The sequence below is a fragment of the Apodemus sylvaticus genome, chromosome 21 (genome assembly GCF_947179515.1).
Source record: "Apodemus sylvaticus chromosome 21, mApoSyl1.1, whole genome shotgun sequence".
NCBI lineage: Eukaryota > Metazoa > Chordata > Mammalia > Rodentia > Muridae > Apodemus > Apodemus sylvaticus.
The window spans coordinates 15,346,419-15,365,047 of NC_067492.1; the positions used below are offsets into that span (position 1 = coordinate 15,346,419).

Genomic DNA, 18,629 nt, shown 5'->3' on the forward strand with positions numbered 1-18,629 from the left:
GCAGTGATGTAATGAAAGGGCCCAAAGTTATAATGCAGAAAGATGACAACTTTATTACTGTTGTCCATCACTGACCCGTGATGGGCAGCTTTGTTTCAGAGTCGCTCAGAGATCCAGGGGCTGACCATTCTTTGCTTTCTGCCCTTCCCTTACCTATGTATTCTTCACTTACCTGGTCATGGTTGGGTTGTAGATATATCTACACTGTAGCTCACCGAAGACAGAAAGTGGGGCTCCAGGGGAGTTGCCTTTCTCTTTTAAATAGAACATAACTGGAAAAGTCATCTTTCTCCTACATCACCTGCTGCAAACTGAATTCCAGGGATCTATTTGATGGCCAAGATCCTGGGGAGACTGCTGACCCAGCTTAACCTCTACTGTCGTGGAATTGAGGGAGGGTAAAGTGTGTGTGTGTGTGTATGTGTACATGTGTGCACATGTATATGAAGGTCAATCTTATATGTCATTCCTCTGGCACTACCAACTCTTTTTTTTTTTTTAATACAGAGGCGCTCATTGGCCTGGAGCTTGCCAAGTAGAGAAGGGTACCTGGACCGAAAGCCTCGGAGATGCCTGGTTCTGTGTCCCCAATATGAGGATTACAAATGTACACCACTTCACCTGGGTCATTGTACATGAATGATTGAACTCAGATCTGTATGCTTGTAAGACAGACACTGTATTGGTGGAACTATCTCCCTAGTTCCAGGAGGGAAGATTTGAATGGTTAGCTAGAAGTTTTTGTGAGATAAAACAATGAATTAAAAGCACTTTAAATATGATGAATATGGTAAGACATATATTTGACAAATATTTATTAAGTGCTTATTATGTGACAGATACCCCTAACATGACTAGTAATAGTGACATTTTTTAAAGATTTATTTTATTTATGAGTACACTGTAGCTGTTTCCAGAAACACAAGAAGAGGGCATCAGACCCCTTTACAGACGGTTGTGAGCCACCATGTGGTTGCTGGGAATTGAACTCAGGACCTCTGGAAGAGCAGTCAGTGCTCTTAACCACTGAGCCATCTCTCCCTGCCAGTGCATTTTTTTCCAGTTTTGAAAAAACTTTTAGTGTTCTAAAGCAGCAACAACAAGTCAGGCAAGGCCCTTACAGACACACATTGTAGGAAAATAGTCACACCTGTCAGATGCCACTTGCTGGTGCAGTTGTTCTGAGCATAAATTCACACAAAAACCATAATGTATGTTCTTTTGGGTTTTGGTGTCTTCACAGCTTGCTTAAAGAATATCTACGAAGAAAGGTCTTTTCACAAGATGGTATCAGGTCACAGAGATCAAACTCAATCTCAAAGGAAGGACTCTTTTCCAAAATAATTAAGGCAGCCAACACAGCCAGTTTTGAGGTCATTCCTTTGATTAGGTATGTCACACCAGTCTCAGGGTCTGTGTACTCAAAGCAATGTATGATGAAATGGTGGCCAGAGTGTGTGATGTGCTTCTGGTAGTAGACTTGGGGATGGAGGAAATAGTCCAAAGGCACGAAGAACACATCCTTTACTTCATCAGCATTAGGTTGGGGCTGGAAGTTGTGGTCTAGAAAACCCACTACGGGAGTTACCAGCGCATCATTCTGAAAACAGAAACCAAAGTTCACAAATTAAAAAGTATAGCGATACCGTTTCAAAGATTAAACTAAGGCCACTTCTAGGAGAGGGAAGATCAAAGCTATGATATACCATATAAAGTGGGAGGGGGTGGTGATCCAGACACAAATATGTCTTCCATGTGTGAAAGATCCTCCACTTGTGTTGGCATCTGAGAAGAATCACAAAGTGTGTGTGTGTGTGTGTGTGTGTGTTTATCCGTGCGTGTATACACACATGCTGGTATTATTGTAATGACTATGAAATGGTGTTATTAAAATCATGATCCACTTGACTTAGGAATCAAATTTGGGTATGTCTACTTTATAGATACTTCCACGCAAGTAAAGATACATGAGCAAAGCGGAAGCACTATCTGCAAACAACTCCAAACTCCACCGTGGCTACTTCTCACTGACAGACACTTAGGTTAAACTCTGGTTGAAGTCATACATTGGAATGATGTCTCATACCCTTTCCTCTTGCTGTGAACAGGGGAATGTTGTCATATCAACAGAAAAGTAACATGATATTACTTGGGGCATACTTCTATTTAGAGAAAAGAGATACAGAATTATTTATAATACACATATTTGTATTGTGATGTTTTATTTAGGAAGTACAAATGATGGCAAATGGCCCTGAGTATCTACTGGATGGAGGGTCTTCACCTCTACTGGAAAGCCTGCAAGGGAGACAGGGACTGAACACAGGTATGGTCTCTAGTTTGAAGTTCCTGGGTCATCAAAAAGAGACTGGAGAAACCCAGAGGCAGGTACACTGTGAGATGGGTGTCTAGAGGTTAAACAGGCCTGTGTAAACCTCTTGTGGAGGGAGGAAGCCAAAGAATGTCTAAGAATGGAAGCAGGCAATACTATTAACTATACTCAGGGTGAATGACAACCTTTGATAGAGAGGAGACAAGAGGAACAGAGATCCAGAATGGCCTTAGGGCAGTAAATCTGAGGTCATGGGTCACCAAGATCCTCTGCCTTGCTCGGTCCTGCAAAAGGGCACACTCTCAGAGGTCATGGGATTTCCTAGAGCAGATACTGAGCCAAGGGCTTAGATGCAAGGAATTTCTCACGAAAATGGTGCTAGGAGAAACTGGTGAGAGGCTAAGGATGGAGAGCAACAGCTTGGTGAAGGAGGCAGGCAGGGTGTTGTGGAGAATACTCTAGCTAGAGACAAGAAACTGGGTTTCCATGATCAGCCCCAGCCACTGGTGGAGGATGGCTTTGCATTGGTGTCAGTCCAGGGACTTCTGACCCTCTGTGTGTGATGTCCTTCAAGCTGTCTCCACCTAGCCAATGGCGAGTTCTTAGCAGAGAGCTGCCAGCTATGAAAAACACATAGAGGGATGGAAGGATGGATGAAGAAGTCGCAAGAGAACTCCGACAGGGTGTGCCAGAGTGAGCGGTTTTACTACGGACCCCAAAGCAATGGGACCAACCAGCCAGGGGATCAATACCTCCGAATCTATGAGCTGAAGTATATCTTCCTTCTGTGTTCTAGTTTCATTTCTACTGCTGTGACAAAACACAAGTATGGTCTCTAGTTTGAAGTTCCTGGGTCATCAAAAAGAGATTGGGGAAACCCAGAGGCAGGTACACTGTGAGATGGGTGTCTGGAGAAGGTTAAACAGGCCTGCAGGAGTGAGGTGACAAACAGTGGCACTTTCTAGGCAGCTCGTTGGATCCTCTAGTTCTTCTCCCACATCTTACCCTAGTCTAACCACGAGGGGCCCAGGGGCTGGAGAGCCAGCAGTGAGGAGCACTTGCTGTTCCCATCGAGGACCAGAGTTCGGGTTCCCAGCATCCTTCTCAGGTGGCTTCCAGCTGTTCAGAACTCCAGTTCTAGTGGATTTGATCCTCTCTTTTAGCCTCTGTGGGATTCTGGATGCCAAGTCACCCCACTACATACGCATAAATAAAAGTAAAATCTTCTTTTAAAATTCCCTAACCATGAGGTACTGGAACCAAAGGACATCCAGTATATCTTAAAACTTCCATAATAACATCAAGTGTGAGATATCATTACAGATCCAAAGACCACAGCAACCTAACACTCAATACAGGGCAGTACGTAAGATGATGCTGAGGAGAGAAAGGCAGTTCTGTGACAAGAAGTCCCAACGTGTGCATTAAAAATGAATGGCATTAAACAGAAAACATTGGGACCCTCCAAGGGGACACCATTTAATATGCTGCATAACAGTGCATCATTTTCAACTGAGTTCTTAAAATCAATGTGTCCTAGAGAAAACTATACACCCTTGAACATCAATGGAACAATTCTAAGTACACCCAGAGTTCCATTGCACCAGTCTGAAACTCACTGCAGTAGTTTCCCTCTTTCTTCCTGGATGGAGTGAGAAGGACCACAGAGCTCACAAGGACTACAACAAGGACCCAGCTCTCCTGGCTCTGTGCCCAGTGCTCTTGGGAATTATGGGGAAGGCCCGGAGAGTTCAGGAGGGCCCACACCAGTCCTTACATCAAGCTGATACGGCACCAGGTGGGAGACCACCTCGACTTGGTGGGGCTGCAGCCCCACCTCCTCCTGGGCCTCACGGAGAGCAGTGGCTGTGTCATCCGTGTCCACCGGGTCCCTCTTTCCTCCAGGGAAGCAGACTGCTCCAGGTTCCCTTCTCAGCTGGGAGGATTGAAAGAACAAAGTTTCAAAGTGAGCATTCAGTTTTAGGATCCTTTAGGGATTCAACAACTTGTTAGTATCAACTCAGCATCTACAGAGTCCAAGATAAGTTTTTCCTTGAATCCTTAAGACAAAACAAAACACCAAAATACCAGGGCTGGTAAGATGGACTCAGCAGGGAAGGGCACACATGAGTTTGAATCCCAACTCAACATGGTGGAAGGAGGGAAGTGTAGTGCTTGAAAGTTATCCTCTGACCTCACATGAGTGCTATGGGTACACGGTACATGGGTGCACCCATTCAACACATATACAAGTGCACATGCACACACACACAACTTAATTTATTAATTATTTTAAACACCAATAACCTTATTAGAAAGGTTGGAAAATGTCTGTTTAGAAAATTCCCCCATCGTGAAACTATAAAAACATTTTTACTCAATATTAATATTAAATTCAAGTTTGCTACTTATTCGTGTAGTGTGTGTACTAATTTTATATTTTACCACATATCCCTTAGATAAGATTTTTAATATATCATACCTGGTATCTATAAGCCATGAGAATATCCCCAATGGAGATCATAATTTAACTATATAAATAATATATGTACTTGAAGAAATATAATACTGCATAGATAATATGCCTAAAAATGCAGGCTTATTTTGTTTGGCAAACTCACAAGTTCATAATTTTTTTCTGATTTTAATTCATTGATTTGTTTTAAGTGTTGCTATTTATTCAAGATATTATGTATATATATATATATATATACATATATATATATACATTGTATATAGAGTATAATTCTCTTATAACCCTTGCTTTCTTTTCTCTTCTCACCTATTAGCATTCCCTTTGTCTCCCTAAGCAGTTTTTATATCATATATATACATATATATATATATATATATATGTATACACACACACATACACACACAAACATACATGACCCTATGTGTCTATATAAAATGGAAGAACTAAGAAAATGAAAACAGTACATTCATTTTATCACAAATGGTATGCTTTTGTTTTTATTTTATTTCTTCTAATTTTCACTTTATATATATAAAATCTCCATCCCACATTTTTCCTGATCCATTCCTCCGCCAGTAGTCATCTAATGTTGATTCTGTAATCTATTGTGACTAGTGTTGCTAGGAATATTAATGTGGAACTATCTCTGTGATTTGTTAGTTTGAAATACTTTAGTTAAAAAGAGCAGAATATCTGGGTTGTATGGAACATCATTAAGCATGGCTTAATTTTTTTTAAACCTCTAATACTGATATCTGTACTACCTAGACTAATTGATCCTTACAAAACTTCCTTTCTGCCCCCAACCCCACCTTCTCAAACTGTTAGAAGAAAATGTCAATAAAATTTTTCCAAAAAAATTAGGTAGTGATTGAGGAAGACATCCAATGCTGACCACTGACTTCTACACACATGCAAACACACACACACACACACACACACACACACACATCTTATAGTAATAATCTTGCAGATTTCTCTCATTTCTGATTTTTTTTCTCTACATGCCCGTAAAAAAACAACATAAACATGGAAATAGACAATCACCAATGAGGGTTATAAAAGCTAAAAGAAAGGAGATTATCAACAGAAAGGCAGTATTATCAACAGAAGATTTTGTTAAATCCTTTATGGGTGCTTACCATACTCAGGGCATATGTTTCTTAAGGATTTTTCTATAAGCTGTTATGTTTGGGGAAAAATTGAGATTGGGTATCAGACAGCCCAGTCTGGCCTCAAATTTGCTACGTAGTCAATGATGACCTTGATCTTTGACCTTCCTGCTCCATCTCTTCAGTGTAGGAATGCGGGTTTGAACCACTGTGCTCTGTTTTAGGCAGTGCTGGGGATCAGATGGAATGGTGTGTTCATTATTATTATATGATGTGCAACCATATCTAATAACTAGTTTCAGAGCACTCTCCCCATTCCAAGAGGAAACCACATCCATTAAGGGTTCCCCTCCCCCTACTCCCTGGTCTCTGCTTTCTGTCTGAATGGATTTCCAGATTGTTTCATGGGAAACGCATGGCATGTGACCTCATGTGTCTCATTTGTGATGTTTTTCCATGTTGTGTCACTGGCCCGTGCTTCCTTCCTGGATGGCCGAATAGTATTCCTTTGTTTGTACAGATCACAGAGTTTTTCTATTAATGGGCACACAAACCACATTAGATTACCATTATTTCCGTTTTCCCAGAAAGGGTAAGACACCCAGAGGTTAAATTACCTGATGGATCTCACACAGTGAGTTATAAATTACAGTTCCATTCTAGGCGTTGTATCTCAGTCACCACACCATCTATTTATTAAGAAGCTCCAGGGCCACTGGGGTGGCTCAGCTGGTGGGAGGGTTTGTTATGCAAGCCCGATGACCTGAATTTGATCACTGGAATCCACATAAAAAGCTGGATCTGATGGCATGCGCCTTCAGTTCCAGAATCCTTACAAATAGGCAGAGGCAGAACAGGCCAGAAGCACAGGCTTCCCTCTGTTAATCAGTAATCGTTCTACAGAATGTGAGTCTACCTGGCATAAGCTTCAAGAGCAGTGCTTGGGATCCTGTAGCAGGGAAAACTAAGAGATAAAGTCATGTGAGAACCTGTCCTGTGACAACGTAAAAGGAGAGAAGTGACTCTCAAAAGTTGCCCTCTGGCTCCCTTAGAACAGGCCACGGCACAGGCATGTCCATACTCTCACACACATGATCATATATATGTATATATGTATGTATGTATGTATGTAGGTAGGTAGGTAGATAGATAGATAGATAGATAGATAGATAGATAGCATTTGCTAAAACACAGTATAATCAAGGAGCCATCACATTTGGTACCCTATATTTCACCATCTTTTTGCTGACTCATATGGAGAATGGGGAAGCTCTCTTCCTCTCTTTTTACACCCACTTCCCTGACTCCAGTCCTTAACTGGTTTTAGGACCCTGTGTTTCTGTGTGTGGCACCTCAGTTATTTCCTCCTTTCTCATCTCTGAGAGGTGCACCCCTTGTCCCTTTCTTTTTGGCCAGCCCAGCCCAGTTTCTCTTACAACCTCACCTGTCTATGTCACTGCAGAGCCTGATTCAGCAGGGCTCTTGGGCCAGCTCTCTTGCCAACTGTGTGCAAAGATCGTGCATGCACACAGTTAGAACCACAGGGCGGTTACATGAGCTGAGGCTGCCAGGAGTGAAATTGTGCCAAGCTCCCAGGCAGGGTAATGTAATGACGTCCTCTAATGTCAGGTCTCGATGTCCAGAGTTCAACTGAGATGTCCTGTTGGCATTTTTAGCACCTGGGGTGACAGAGCTGTGTAAGGAACGCTGGAAGCCTGAATATTTGTTTCTTCAAATGTTGGAACCCTTGGTCCACAAGGCAATAGCATGCAGAGCTGGGGCTCTCGGAAAAGCACAATGAGCAAGGCCCTATCAGTGAGTTAAAGCACTTATAAAGGAAGTGCACAGACACCTCTTGATCTGTTCACAACATGAACACACAGGGAAAAACAGTCATCTGTGAAGTAGAAAGACAAGACAGCACCAGATGCCTTGATATTGAACTTCCCAGCCTCCACAGGCAAAGGAAATGTTTGTTGTTCATAACCCATCCAGGATAAGGTATTTTGTCACCATCCTTTGAGAGGACTAAGGCTGTTATGAACTTTATTTAGTATTCTGTAGCTAATTATTCTGCTTTAGCAAGCTTGTTATTTTCATTCATTCATTCATTCATTCATTCATTCATTCATTCATTTAATTTGGCAGTGCTGAGGGTTGAGCCAGGGCTTTGTGCATACTAGGGAAATGTTCTGCAGTGTGCTTCACTCCCAGCCCTGGGCGAGTCATCTGAAAACAGAAAACATGCGCAGCAGTTCTTCCCTGCTATGAATGAAGAGTTCTATGGGATCTGTTTCGGCAGCCATGGCCTCACACATCTTCTCATCAGTGACAGATACCCGAGTAGGGAGAGGAAGGCTGAACCATCGGCTGTCTACTGAACATGTCTTTTTTTGGGTGAGGTGGGGGGAAGGAAAAGTTTTATTTGATGGCTTACACTTCCAGATCATAGTTCATCATTGGAGGAAGCCAGGGATGGGACCTGGAGGCTGGAGCTGGTGCAGAGGCCATGGAGGGTACTGCTTACTGGCTTGCTTCCCTGACTTGCTCAGCCTGCTTTCCTATAGATCCCAGAACCACCGGCCTAGAGATGGCACCACCTACAATGGTCTGGGCCCTCCCTCACTGATCACCAATTAAGAAAATGCCCCACAGCTGGATCTCATAGAGGTTATTTCCTCAACTGAGGCTCCTTCCTCTCTGATGACTCTAGCTTGTGTCAAGTTGACACACAAACCAGCCAGTACATCTTCTTACTAACTGCAATTCTTCATCCTAGACTTTTAAGATGTGAGCTGGTGGGCTGGAGAGATGACTCAGCAGTTACAAGAACTGACTGCTCTTCTAGAGGTCCTGAGTTCAAATCACAGCAACCACATGGTGGCTCACAACCATCTGTAATGGGATCTAATGCCCTCTTCTGATGTGTTTGACAGCTACATTGTACTCATATACATTAAATGAATGAATAAATATTTTTTTAAATGTGAGCTGTAATACTGACATAAAACAGACTCTATCATACCATTGGGCTTGTATCTGACAAACACTCTACACTAACCTATAGGGACTTAGCATCTTCCCCAGGCCTGGCCTTGGCCTGGCCCTTTTCAGAGCATCCTGTGTCCATTTTTTCTATTGCTCGCTATGCCTACTCAGAAGTTAAGTTGTTTTCCATATAGGAAACAGGCAAGGAAGGAACTCAGTAGTACTGAGTACTGAAAAAGACAACAGCAGTATACAAAAAAATTAAAAATAAAACAGATCAGAAAACCTCCTGATAAGATCTGTTACCTCTCTAAACAGATGTTTTTGTAAAGTGACAGACTTAACTCTGATTCTGTTTTCTTCATTAGCATCCTGTATACCCTTATCTGCTAAGTCAGCATTTGTCAGCCTCAGGGGTCATGACCACCCTTTCACAGGGGTCACCTTAAGACTATTGGAAAACACAAGCTATTTACATTATGATTCATAACAGTAGCAAAATTACAGATGTGAAGTAGCAATGAAAATAGCTTTATGGCTGGAGTGGCCACAACATGAGGAACTGTATTAGAGGGTCACAGCATTGGGAAGGTTGAGCACCACTGTGCTAAGTCAGATCAGTTAAGGATATAAAAAGGAGTGGGGGAGGGGGTCCTGTTTAACCCTGTAACATCAAAAGTAAAGGGTTTGCCACAGTCTTATCAACTACAGAAACACCACTCCAGCCAAGTAGTAGTGGCACTTGCCTTTAATCCCAGAACTTGAGAGGCAGAGGCAGTCAGATCTCTATGAGTTCGAGGCTAGCCTGGTCTACAGAGTGAGTTTCAGGCAGACAACACTATACAGAGAAACCCTATCTCAAAAGAATAAAAACAAACAAACAAAAAGACAATCACTCTAAGCCCCACAAAGATTCTGGAAGTTTTGTCACTGATGAAAGATTTCTTTGTAATGTTTGGTAAAAGACTTCTGTGGGACACAGTTAACTAAGTCAGAGAGCTGAAGCCAAAGAGTAAGTTTCCTTTATTACCCTAAAGCCCACAAGGCATTGACTCAAAGATTAAAATAGTCCCTCCGCTACTGTGTAATAACCGTGTATCCTATCCCTTGATGTGTTGTGAATCTTTAGGGCAAGGGAGATGACTCAGGAGGTAGAGGTGCCTACTATGCAAGCCTGCCAACCTCAGTTGGATCTCTGGGACCCACATATTGTGTGCCCAGGCATCAACACCCACAAACATGCCATACATGCATTCACACACATAAGTGAGGTAACCCAGACTCAAAAGGTGAATCATGGTATGCACTCACTAATAAGTGGATATTAACCTAGAAAACTGGAATACCCAAAACATAATCCACACATCAAATGAGGTACAAGAAGAAAGGAGGAGTGGCCCCTTGTTCTGGAAAGACTCAGTGAAGCAGTATTCGGCAAAACCAGAACGGAGAAGTGGGAAGGGGTGGGTGGGAGGACAGGGGGAGAGAAGGGGGCTTATGGGGCTTTTGGGGAGTGGGGGGCTAGAAAAGGGGAAATCATTTGAAATGTAAATAAAAAAATATATCAAATTAAAAAAATCTAAAAAAAAAATTATCTAGTCATTTATTTGCTGTTAGTTTTGCCTAAGTAGAGGCCCCCAGCTTTAGAGAGAAGAGATGAAGCAGGTCCCTGCACAGTTAAACCTGGGTGCTGATCTTAGTAAGATTTTATTTGTGTAAGTGGCTGGATATCTATTCCTTAGCAACAAGACTCATCCCGACCACTTCTAGTAACAGATGGGTAAACAGCTCTGCGACAACCAATTTGGGAACAATTCCAAATGGAGAGTGGGAAAAATGAAAACTGTAATTCACTACTAACACCTTAAACACTTTCCAAAATGGCATGTCTGGTACATCCTAGGCCTTAGTGAATCACAAGCAGTTCAAACTCCATACTTTTTTGTTCTGTCTGAACTATACAGTTATCCAGTCTGTCTTGCCCAATCGGGCTCTTGCCTAGGGGCTGTTTATCTTTTTCTGTATTACCAGTATTCAACAGCAAGTGCTCAAATGGTTACCCACCACGAGGTAGGCCTCATCCTGACCCAGCAGATCAGAAATTAAATCGATTTGAGGATGGCATGACCACAGTCCAGCCTGTGAAGGAAAGTGAGTTGGTCCTAGAACCTCAAGACATCTAGACAGAACAGAGTTCTACCTCTAGACAGGGCTACCTGGTCCACCCAGGCTGCTGAGGGCTCCAGACACAGAGAAAAATTCTTTACAATGTCCAAAGTAGAGAGGACAGGGGTACTGTCCTGTTCTCCAAACCCAACCCTGACAACAACCCTTTCCTACCCAAGTAAGCTTCACAAACACTCCACTCAGAAGCCCCAGTATGGGCCAAGCATGTCTTACAAAAGACTTAAAAGCAGACTTCCTGTTACATCACCTCTAACATGTAATTTATCGTTTGCACATTCAACACTACAGTGGCCGGTGACAGGGGCATCCTCAAGGACTTACAGGCTTGATGGAAATACAGACCTGATTTAAAACGTGTTTTGAAAGCTCTTCAAAGAGACCCAGAGCATGCCAATTCAATTCAAGTGGCCTTCCACCTCAACTCCAATTATTAGGGAACAAGGACCTTTTGGATTCCTGAGAACTCTGTCTACTCTTAGAAAGTGTTCTGCTGTGCCGGCGCAAGCACATTACAAAAAATAAATAAATAAAAAATAAAAATAAAACAAACTGTTCACAGGTTGTTGGAACCAGCAAGGGCTCTTGACTCAAGGGAGCTCATAATCTTTTCCCTCCATAGATAGTGTAAGCTGCATGTATGTCTGTTGGGTGTACATGTGTGATTGAATGGATCCACTTGCTTACATGTACATGTGGAGGCCAACAGTCAACTTTGGGTACCACTCCTTAGCTGCCATCTACACTGGGTTCTTTTGTTTGGCTTTTATTTATTTTAAGATTATAATAGAATTAAAGCACTTCTTCCTTCCCTTTCAAGTTTTCCCAAAACCCTCTCATACACACCCCTCCTTGTTCTCTTTCAAATTCATGTCTTTTTTACAATTTTTTGCACCAATTGTTACTTCATGTATATATGTTATCCTAGTCTACTTGATGAGTCCAAGGCCAGCAAAAGACTCTTGTCTCAAAACCCAATGTAGCTTCTGACACGAATACGAAACATTCGTAAACTCTCCCCAACATGATGGCCTGAACTTGAGTTGACCAAGGATGATGCTAAGAGACATGCCAAAGAGGAGGGGGGAAAGCCCAAGAGGCCTCAACAGAGAACTGCAGGCCACTAAGGATTAGTGAGAAGAGGGGACATTGTCTTCACAGAGAAGAACATATCAGCTGTTACCCAAAAACAAATGGTCAGTCCCCAAGACATGTATGACTAACATAATATGGACTGAGGGAGTTGTATTCAGGAATATATATGTACGTGCACACACACACACACACACACACACATACACACACACACGTAAAAACATTCTCCTTCCTCAGTGATATTGCTTGCCTCAGGGTGTGAGAGTGCCACGGAGAAGCCTGCTTCTACCGGGATGAGGGGAACATAGCTCAAATGACTTGCCCCTCCACTTCTCTTCACCTCATACCTGTTCTACAGTCATGCAATCCTTCCTGGCAATGCAAAACCCTATATCCTTTCCAAGTTCCTAAGCCTGGAACTCATCCGACTACCACCAAAACATCCCCTCTTCTGTGATCTATAAGAAGGGAGACCCCTACTCCGCCTCATAGATCTGATCTTGCATCAGAGCCTCTACCATGCTGTCTGTCTGTCTGCCCATGACATTACTAACTCTTCTAATACATACCTTACCCCAAAGGACATTCCACCTAATGATCCCTTGAATCCTAGAACCCTGAAACCTTTCAGCCAGCTGAAAGACCCCAGGCTCCAGGACTCTGGGTCTCTGAAAGGAGGCCTTAGCTATGCTGGACTGGGCAAAGAGGAAAAGCAACAAGGAACAGCCAATGCCAGTGAGCACAGACATGTGCCAGACACTGAGACAGTTGGCTCTGTTGCACACTGACATAAGACAGTCCTATCTCTAGATATGAGAAAAACGAGGTTTTAAGACATTAAAAACTCTGATCCGGGAACAGTGAGATGACTCCGCTCATAAAGCACTTTTGGTGAGGTCCTGATGCCAACATTTAATCCTTGGAAGCCTCATAAAGGTTGAAGGAGAGAGCAGCCTCCACAAAGTTGTCCTCAGATCTTCACACTTGCACCATAGTATGCATATCCCCGCCCCTCACAAACACATTAAACAACAACACATTAGTTTAAAAGGGAAAAAAAAGCCTTCCAGAAGCAGGCCTGGTGCTACATGCCTGTGATCCCAGCTGGTTGGGGTGTTGAGGCTGATGGATAGCAAGTTCAAGGTGTGCTCATGGATCTAGTTCAAGGCCAGTTTGGGTAATTTGGGGAAACCCTGTCTCTACATAAAATATAAAAGGAGGAGTGGGGATGAGGCTCATGTTAGAGCTACATCTTGGCAAGAGGCCCTGGGCAGTCCCCAGGAGCAGACGCAGAGAGCACTCTGCTTCCCTCTTTCACAGATAGGTAGTACTTGCAGTCAGAGTAAAGGGGATTTTAACTATCTTTTAAATGACCTTGAGGAGCTGAAGAGATGGCTCAGTGGTTAAAATGGCTTGCAATGTTCTTGCAAGGGACCCAGGTTCAGTTCCCAGCACTCATGTGGTGGCTTATGACCACCTAGGACTCCAGGTCTAGTGTATTCAATGCTCTCTTCCCACCGATGTGGGCACTGAGCACAAGTGGTACAGTTACATTCATTCATTCATTCATTCATACACACACACACACACACACACACACAGAAATAAATCTTTAAAAATTAAAAGTAAATAATAAAAATGACCTTTATGATCATCAGGCATAACTGTTGTTATCAAATCAGTACCACTGGCCAGAGGCTTTAGTCTTATATTGGCTTTATTGTTTTTCTGATAATCAACACACACACACACACACACACACACACACACACACACACGGGGAGGGGGAGGGGGAGGGGGTTATAAGCACTTCATCTGTGCTTAGGAGCAGAGCTGAGAACAGATCCCATGCCCCTGGTTGCAGCTGAGTGTTTCTCTCCTTTGAGAAACTGGATTTTGATCACAGCATGGACTTGTATCACGTGCCTGTCCTACAGTGAAGAGGACTGCCATGGTTCTATTGAAATCAGGGTATTTGGGGGCTGGAGAGATAGCTCGGCAGTGAAGAGCACTGGCGGCCTGGGTTCGATTCCCAGCACCAACGTAGCAGTTCACACCTGCCTATAACTCCAGTCCCAGGGCTTCTGACACCCTCACACGAACATCCATGCAGGCAGAAACACCAATGCACATGAAATAAGAGTAAATTATGTTAAAAAGTGTGAATCAGGGTATTTATTGACACCTTTATTTATATACATATGCTATCAGTGAGATTATTTTTTTTTAATTATTCTGCTTGAAAGGCCGTGCAATTTTGTGTCCTTTTTATTTCTATCTTGGGATAACCTTGAAATGGCCATTTCTTCAACTGTCTCTGGGAAATATTTCTAACAGTAAGGAAGGGCAACTACGTGAGAGACAGGAACACAGAGCCTGCTATGGCTGTCAATTGAGAAGGTGCACAACTTCAACCCTGCACTCAACATGGGCCACTGACAGTCGGTTCTAGTTTACCTGAGGTGGATTAGTCTAACGGAGTCATTACTGATGGGGTAATGTTCCACCCCCATTCTGCCAGGATTCCCGGCACTGTCTGGAGACATGATATCATCACACAGAAGTGCCTGTGTGTGCCGTTGACATGGTAGAGGTCAAGACAACTCTACATATCCAACAGTGCACAAGAAGACTCCTCAATGAAGAGTGCTTTGGCCCCAAAGGCTGTTTAAGCACCAACATCAAGAAACCCTGGTCTAAAAGTGCTTTCCATTTCTTAAAAGATAGTTTTCTTTTTATCTTCTTTTTTTCTAAAACCTCTTTTCAAGATGCTATGTTGGGTTGAAGAGGTGGCTCAGTGCATTAAAATGTTTGATTCTATACATTTGTATCTCCATTTTATGAGGTTGACATGGCTGTGCATATCTGAACATCCATTTTTTGGGTGGGGTGGAGAGAGATTGTGGCAGCACACAAGCCGTACCTATACTAAAACCACAAGCTACAAGTTCAGGGAGAGGCTCTGTTTCAAGGTAACAAGGCAGATAGTTACAGAAGCAGTCACTCATTGTTTTTCCCCTGGTCTCTATAATCACACACACACACACACACACACACACACACACACACACACACTAAAGAAATGAACACCAAAACTTAGTCTGCACTTGGGAGGCAGAGAAAGGCAGACTGTCATAAGTTCAAGACCAGCTTGAGCTACAGAGCAAACAAGCCCGTGTCTTAAAATCACCATATAAACCAAGTCCATTTCGTCCTGTGCGTCCATCATCATGACTGAAAGTTCATTTGATAATGGCAGCCTTGAATTGAAGACGCAGTGACAGAGGATGTTTTTAAAAGCCCTGAGATGTCACAAGAGCTTCTTGTCACCTACCTTGTCTGAGCGGACTGTGAACAGCAAGTACAGCTTCCCTCCTCTGGCCAGCAGTGGCAGAAGGACAGAGTATTTATTAGAGGACAAGTGGGCATATCTGTTCCCGACATCAAACTTTCTCAAGCGGGCTTTGGCATCATCTATCAGATTGTTTCTGAGAGGAAAACAAATCAAAATAGCAAGTAAGCGGAGCTGTGGCAGCAAGCACCCAGCCCTGTCAATCTATTTGTGTGTGGGGAGGGGGGCCATGTGTGTATGTATCTTGGATTTCACTTCTGAGTCTCATTATAGTTTTCCAATAACCTGGCAGAAATCACAGCACTTAAAAGGCATGTGTTGGGAAAACCAACTGAGGTAAAAAAACTCCAAATCCACATTGCATATGTGTGTTGGCTTTGAAAAGCAGACTGAATTTAAAATTCCATTGGGAGTTCAGGGCACCTTACCTCAAAAAACCAAACCAAACCAAACCAAACCAAACCAAACCAAACCAAACAGCAAGTATGTATGGTAAAACATTCCCCCAATAACCTGACACTTAAACTTTGACATCTGGAAGTAAACTGGACCGCACTGTAGTCCCAGCTATTTGGGAGGTTGAAGCATCCTTGGTTACAGAGTGAGTTCAAGAACTTGAACTCTAGACTATGTCCCAAAATAAAAAATAAATGAGGGGCTTTGGATGTAGCTCAGTAGTAGAGCGTTTGCTTAGCAAGGGAGGCCCCGGTTCTGTTCCTAGTGCTTTGGAGGAGGAATTACTCTTGTTAGATGCAGACAGGACAGGTGTGCCAACAACTCTTTATGAGGCCTGCCTGGTCCTTCTGCCATGACAGATACCCTGTCAAACTAATTCTCAAACTCAAACAGCCACAGGATCTGCTACATGTCTGCATCCAACAGACTCCGGGAGACTTACCCCAAAACCTGACTCAGTAACTTTGAGGTGAGGCCTGAGGATGAGTGCCTGATCCAACTTCCAAAGTGACAAGATCGCCACCGTGGCAGCTCTAGGGACTGTCACATTTGAGAGAACCATTACTGATAGCTACACAAAAGTTTAGATTCATCGCCACAAAGGGCGCCATTTTCCTGTGGCCCTTTCTGAGCCCCTCGGTCGGACAAGCTTTATGCTTCATATCATAGCATGCTCCTTGTTTGCACAGCGTGTTGACAGTGACCTCATTCGTGTCAACTTAGAGCCTGGGAATGTGGCTTTATTCAGAAATGGGTTCTTTGCAGATGTAAGTAGTTCATGCTCTTGAGAGTGCATCATCCTGGATTTAGAGAGAACTCCCAATCCAATGACAGGTGTCATTGAAGGCAAAGGCTACACACACACACACACACACACACACAGATGGGACTAGTGTCCCCAAAGCTGCTGCTATAAGCCAAGGATGATCAGAAGCCACCAGCAGCTAGAAGGGGCAAAGGAGCACTGCCAGAGACTTCTGACTTTGTTCCTGCTGACACCTGGATTATGGACTTCAGACCTGATTATGGGGCCTTCAGACCCAAGAAAGGCCAATTGCTATGCCTTAAGTCTTACAGTTCAGTAAGACTTTGTCATGGTGGCTGTAGAAAGCGTACATTAGTTCTCATTATTCTGAAGTATGACTGTGCAAAAGCAGATGTTTAGGTCAGCCAGAGCTAGCTCACACCTGTAATCTCCTAGTGCTCCGGAGGCTGAGGCTGGAGGACTACCAAAAGTTTAAGATCAGCCTGGGCTACCCATGGGAAAAAAATATTGACATCATCTTCTGGAGCCTTAAAGTCCTCATCTGTAACTTGCTTGAGGGTAGCGGTTAAGAGTAAGTGGCCAGTTCATGCACAAGGTGGCCCTCAGCTGTGTTAATCACCACCGCCCCGCCCCCTCCATGTGACAGAGCTGGCTGCAAACCAGTCAAATGTCCTGGAAAGGGTCAATGAAAGCTAGTACACAGTACAGCCAATGCTCATAGGCTCCTGTCCAGAAGAGACAATTAGCCAGCCAAGCAGGAAGAAGGCTTTTAAACAGACCCTAGAACTGCCCAGCGGCAGCAGGAAAACAAAAATCTGTCTCGAGACTATATCGTCAAAACAGGAGTAACAGCTCTGAACCGGGCTGGCCCATTCTGTAGTGTATGTGAACCCGGGCTGGGAGCAGTACGTTGACCAAGAACCTCGATCATGGGTGGAAGAAGCCACCCAGGAACTTGAACCTGATATGGCTGATGCAGAACTCTCTGGGTTCTGAGGTTCCACTGTGGGGGTTCCTGAAGACAAAAGGGAACCGCTGTGACCTTGGGGGGATGAGGACACGCCTGCGTGAGTGTGAATCTCCTTAGGTGAAACCCAACTCTGTCCGCAGGAGCAGAGGGAGAAAGTTCGGCTGGAGGGGGGCCCTGGGGAGCCTGAACTGCAGTGTGGATAAACAGCGTGTCAGAGTCAGGCCTGTGCAGTGATCGGAGCCTGGCTAGGTCGGGCTCCAGGGCCTGAAACCCGAGAGCTTTACCTGACAGGCTCCAGGAGTTCACGAGGTCGCGGCATCCGCCCTGCAGAACCTTTCTTACCGGCGTTTGGAGACTTCAGGAAGCAAATAGTTCTGACGCGCGCGCGTGCGCATAGTAGCCCCAGCCAGGAGTGAGGGCGGGGACTCTGCAGGGAGGAGAGGCTGAGGGCGGGGCGCTTCAAAGAGACTGGAAGGTCTTAGACCCCGACAGGGGCGGGGCCTGTAGGTGGGGCAGTTTTGGGACGGAGTTAGGTCCAAAGGTGGTGCTGAGTTGCTGACCCGGTTTAAAAGGTTGAATACACTGAAAAACACTGCTGTCTGGTAGAGTGGGCTTCTTCAAAATCATAAAGCATGTGAGAAAATTTGCAATAAGCAATTGTAAAAAGAACTTAATTAAAAAAAATAATTACACTTGCCGGGCGTGGTGGCATATGACTTTAATCGCAGCACTTGGGAGGTAGGGGCAGCAGACAGATCACTGTGAGTTCTAGGGCAGCCTGCTCTACAAAGTGAGTTCCAGAACAGCCAGGACTGTTATGCAGAGAAACATCTGTGCCTTGAAAAACCAAAAACCAAACCAAAACCAAAACATTACACTTTACTTACGAGTGTGTGTG

At 43.9% G+C, this 18,629-nt stretch overlaps 1 protein-coding gene across 1 annotated transcript; it reads right to left on the reverse strand.

Annotated features, from left to right (window-relative positions):
- Positions 1-786: 786 nt before the first annotated feature.
- Nudt7 (nudix hydrolase 7) lies at positions 787-18,125 on the reverse strand. The gene is made up of 4 exons (XM_052166983.1): positions 18,016-18,125; positions 15,522-15,675; positions 4,110-4,268; positions 787-1,600 (listed from the first exon to the last, which is right to left on the reverse strand). The coding sequence occupies exons 1-4, from the start codon at positions 18,048-18,050 to the stop codon at positions 1,238-1,240; spliced, it is 711 nt and encodes a 236-aa protein (XP_052022943.1). The 5' UTR covers positions 18,051-18,125; the 3' UTR covers positions 787-1,237.
- Between the last annotated feature and the right edge of the window lie 504 nt (positions 18,126-18,629).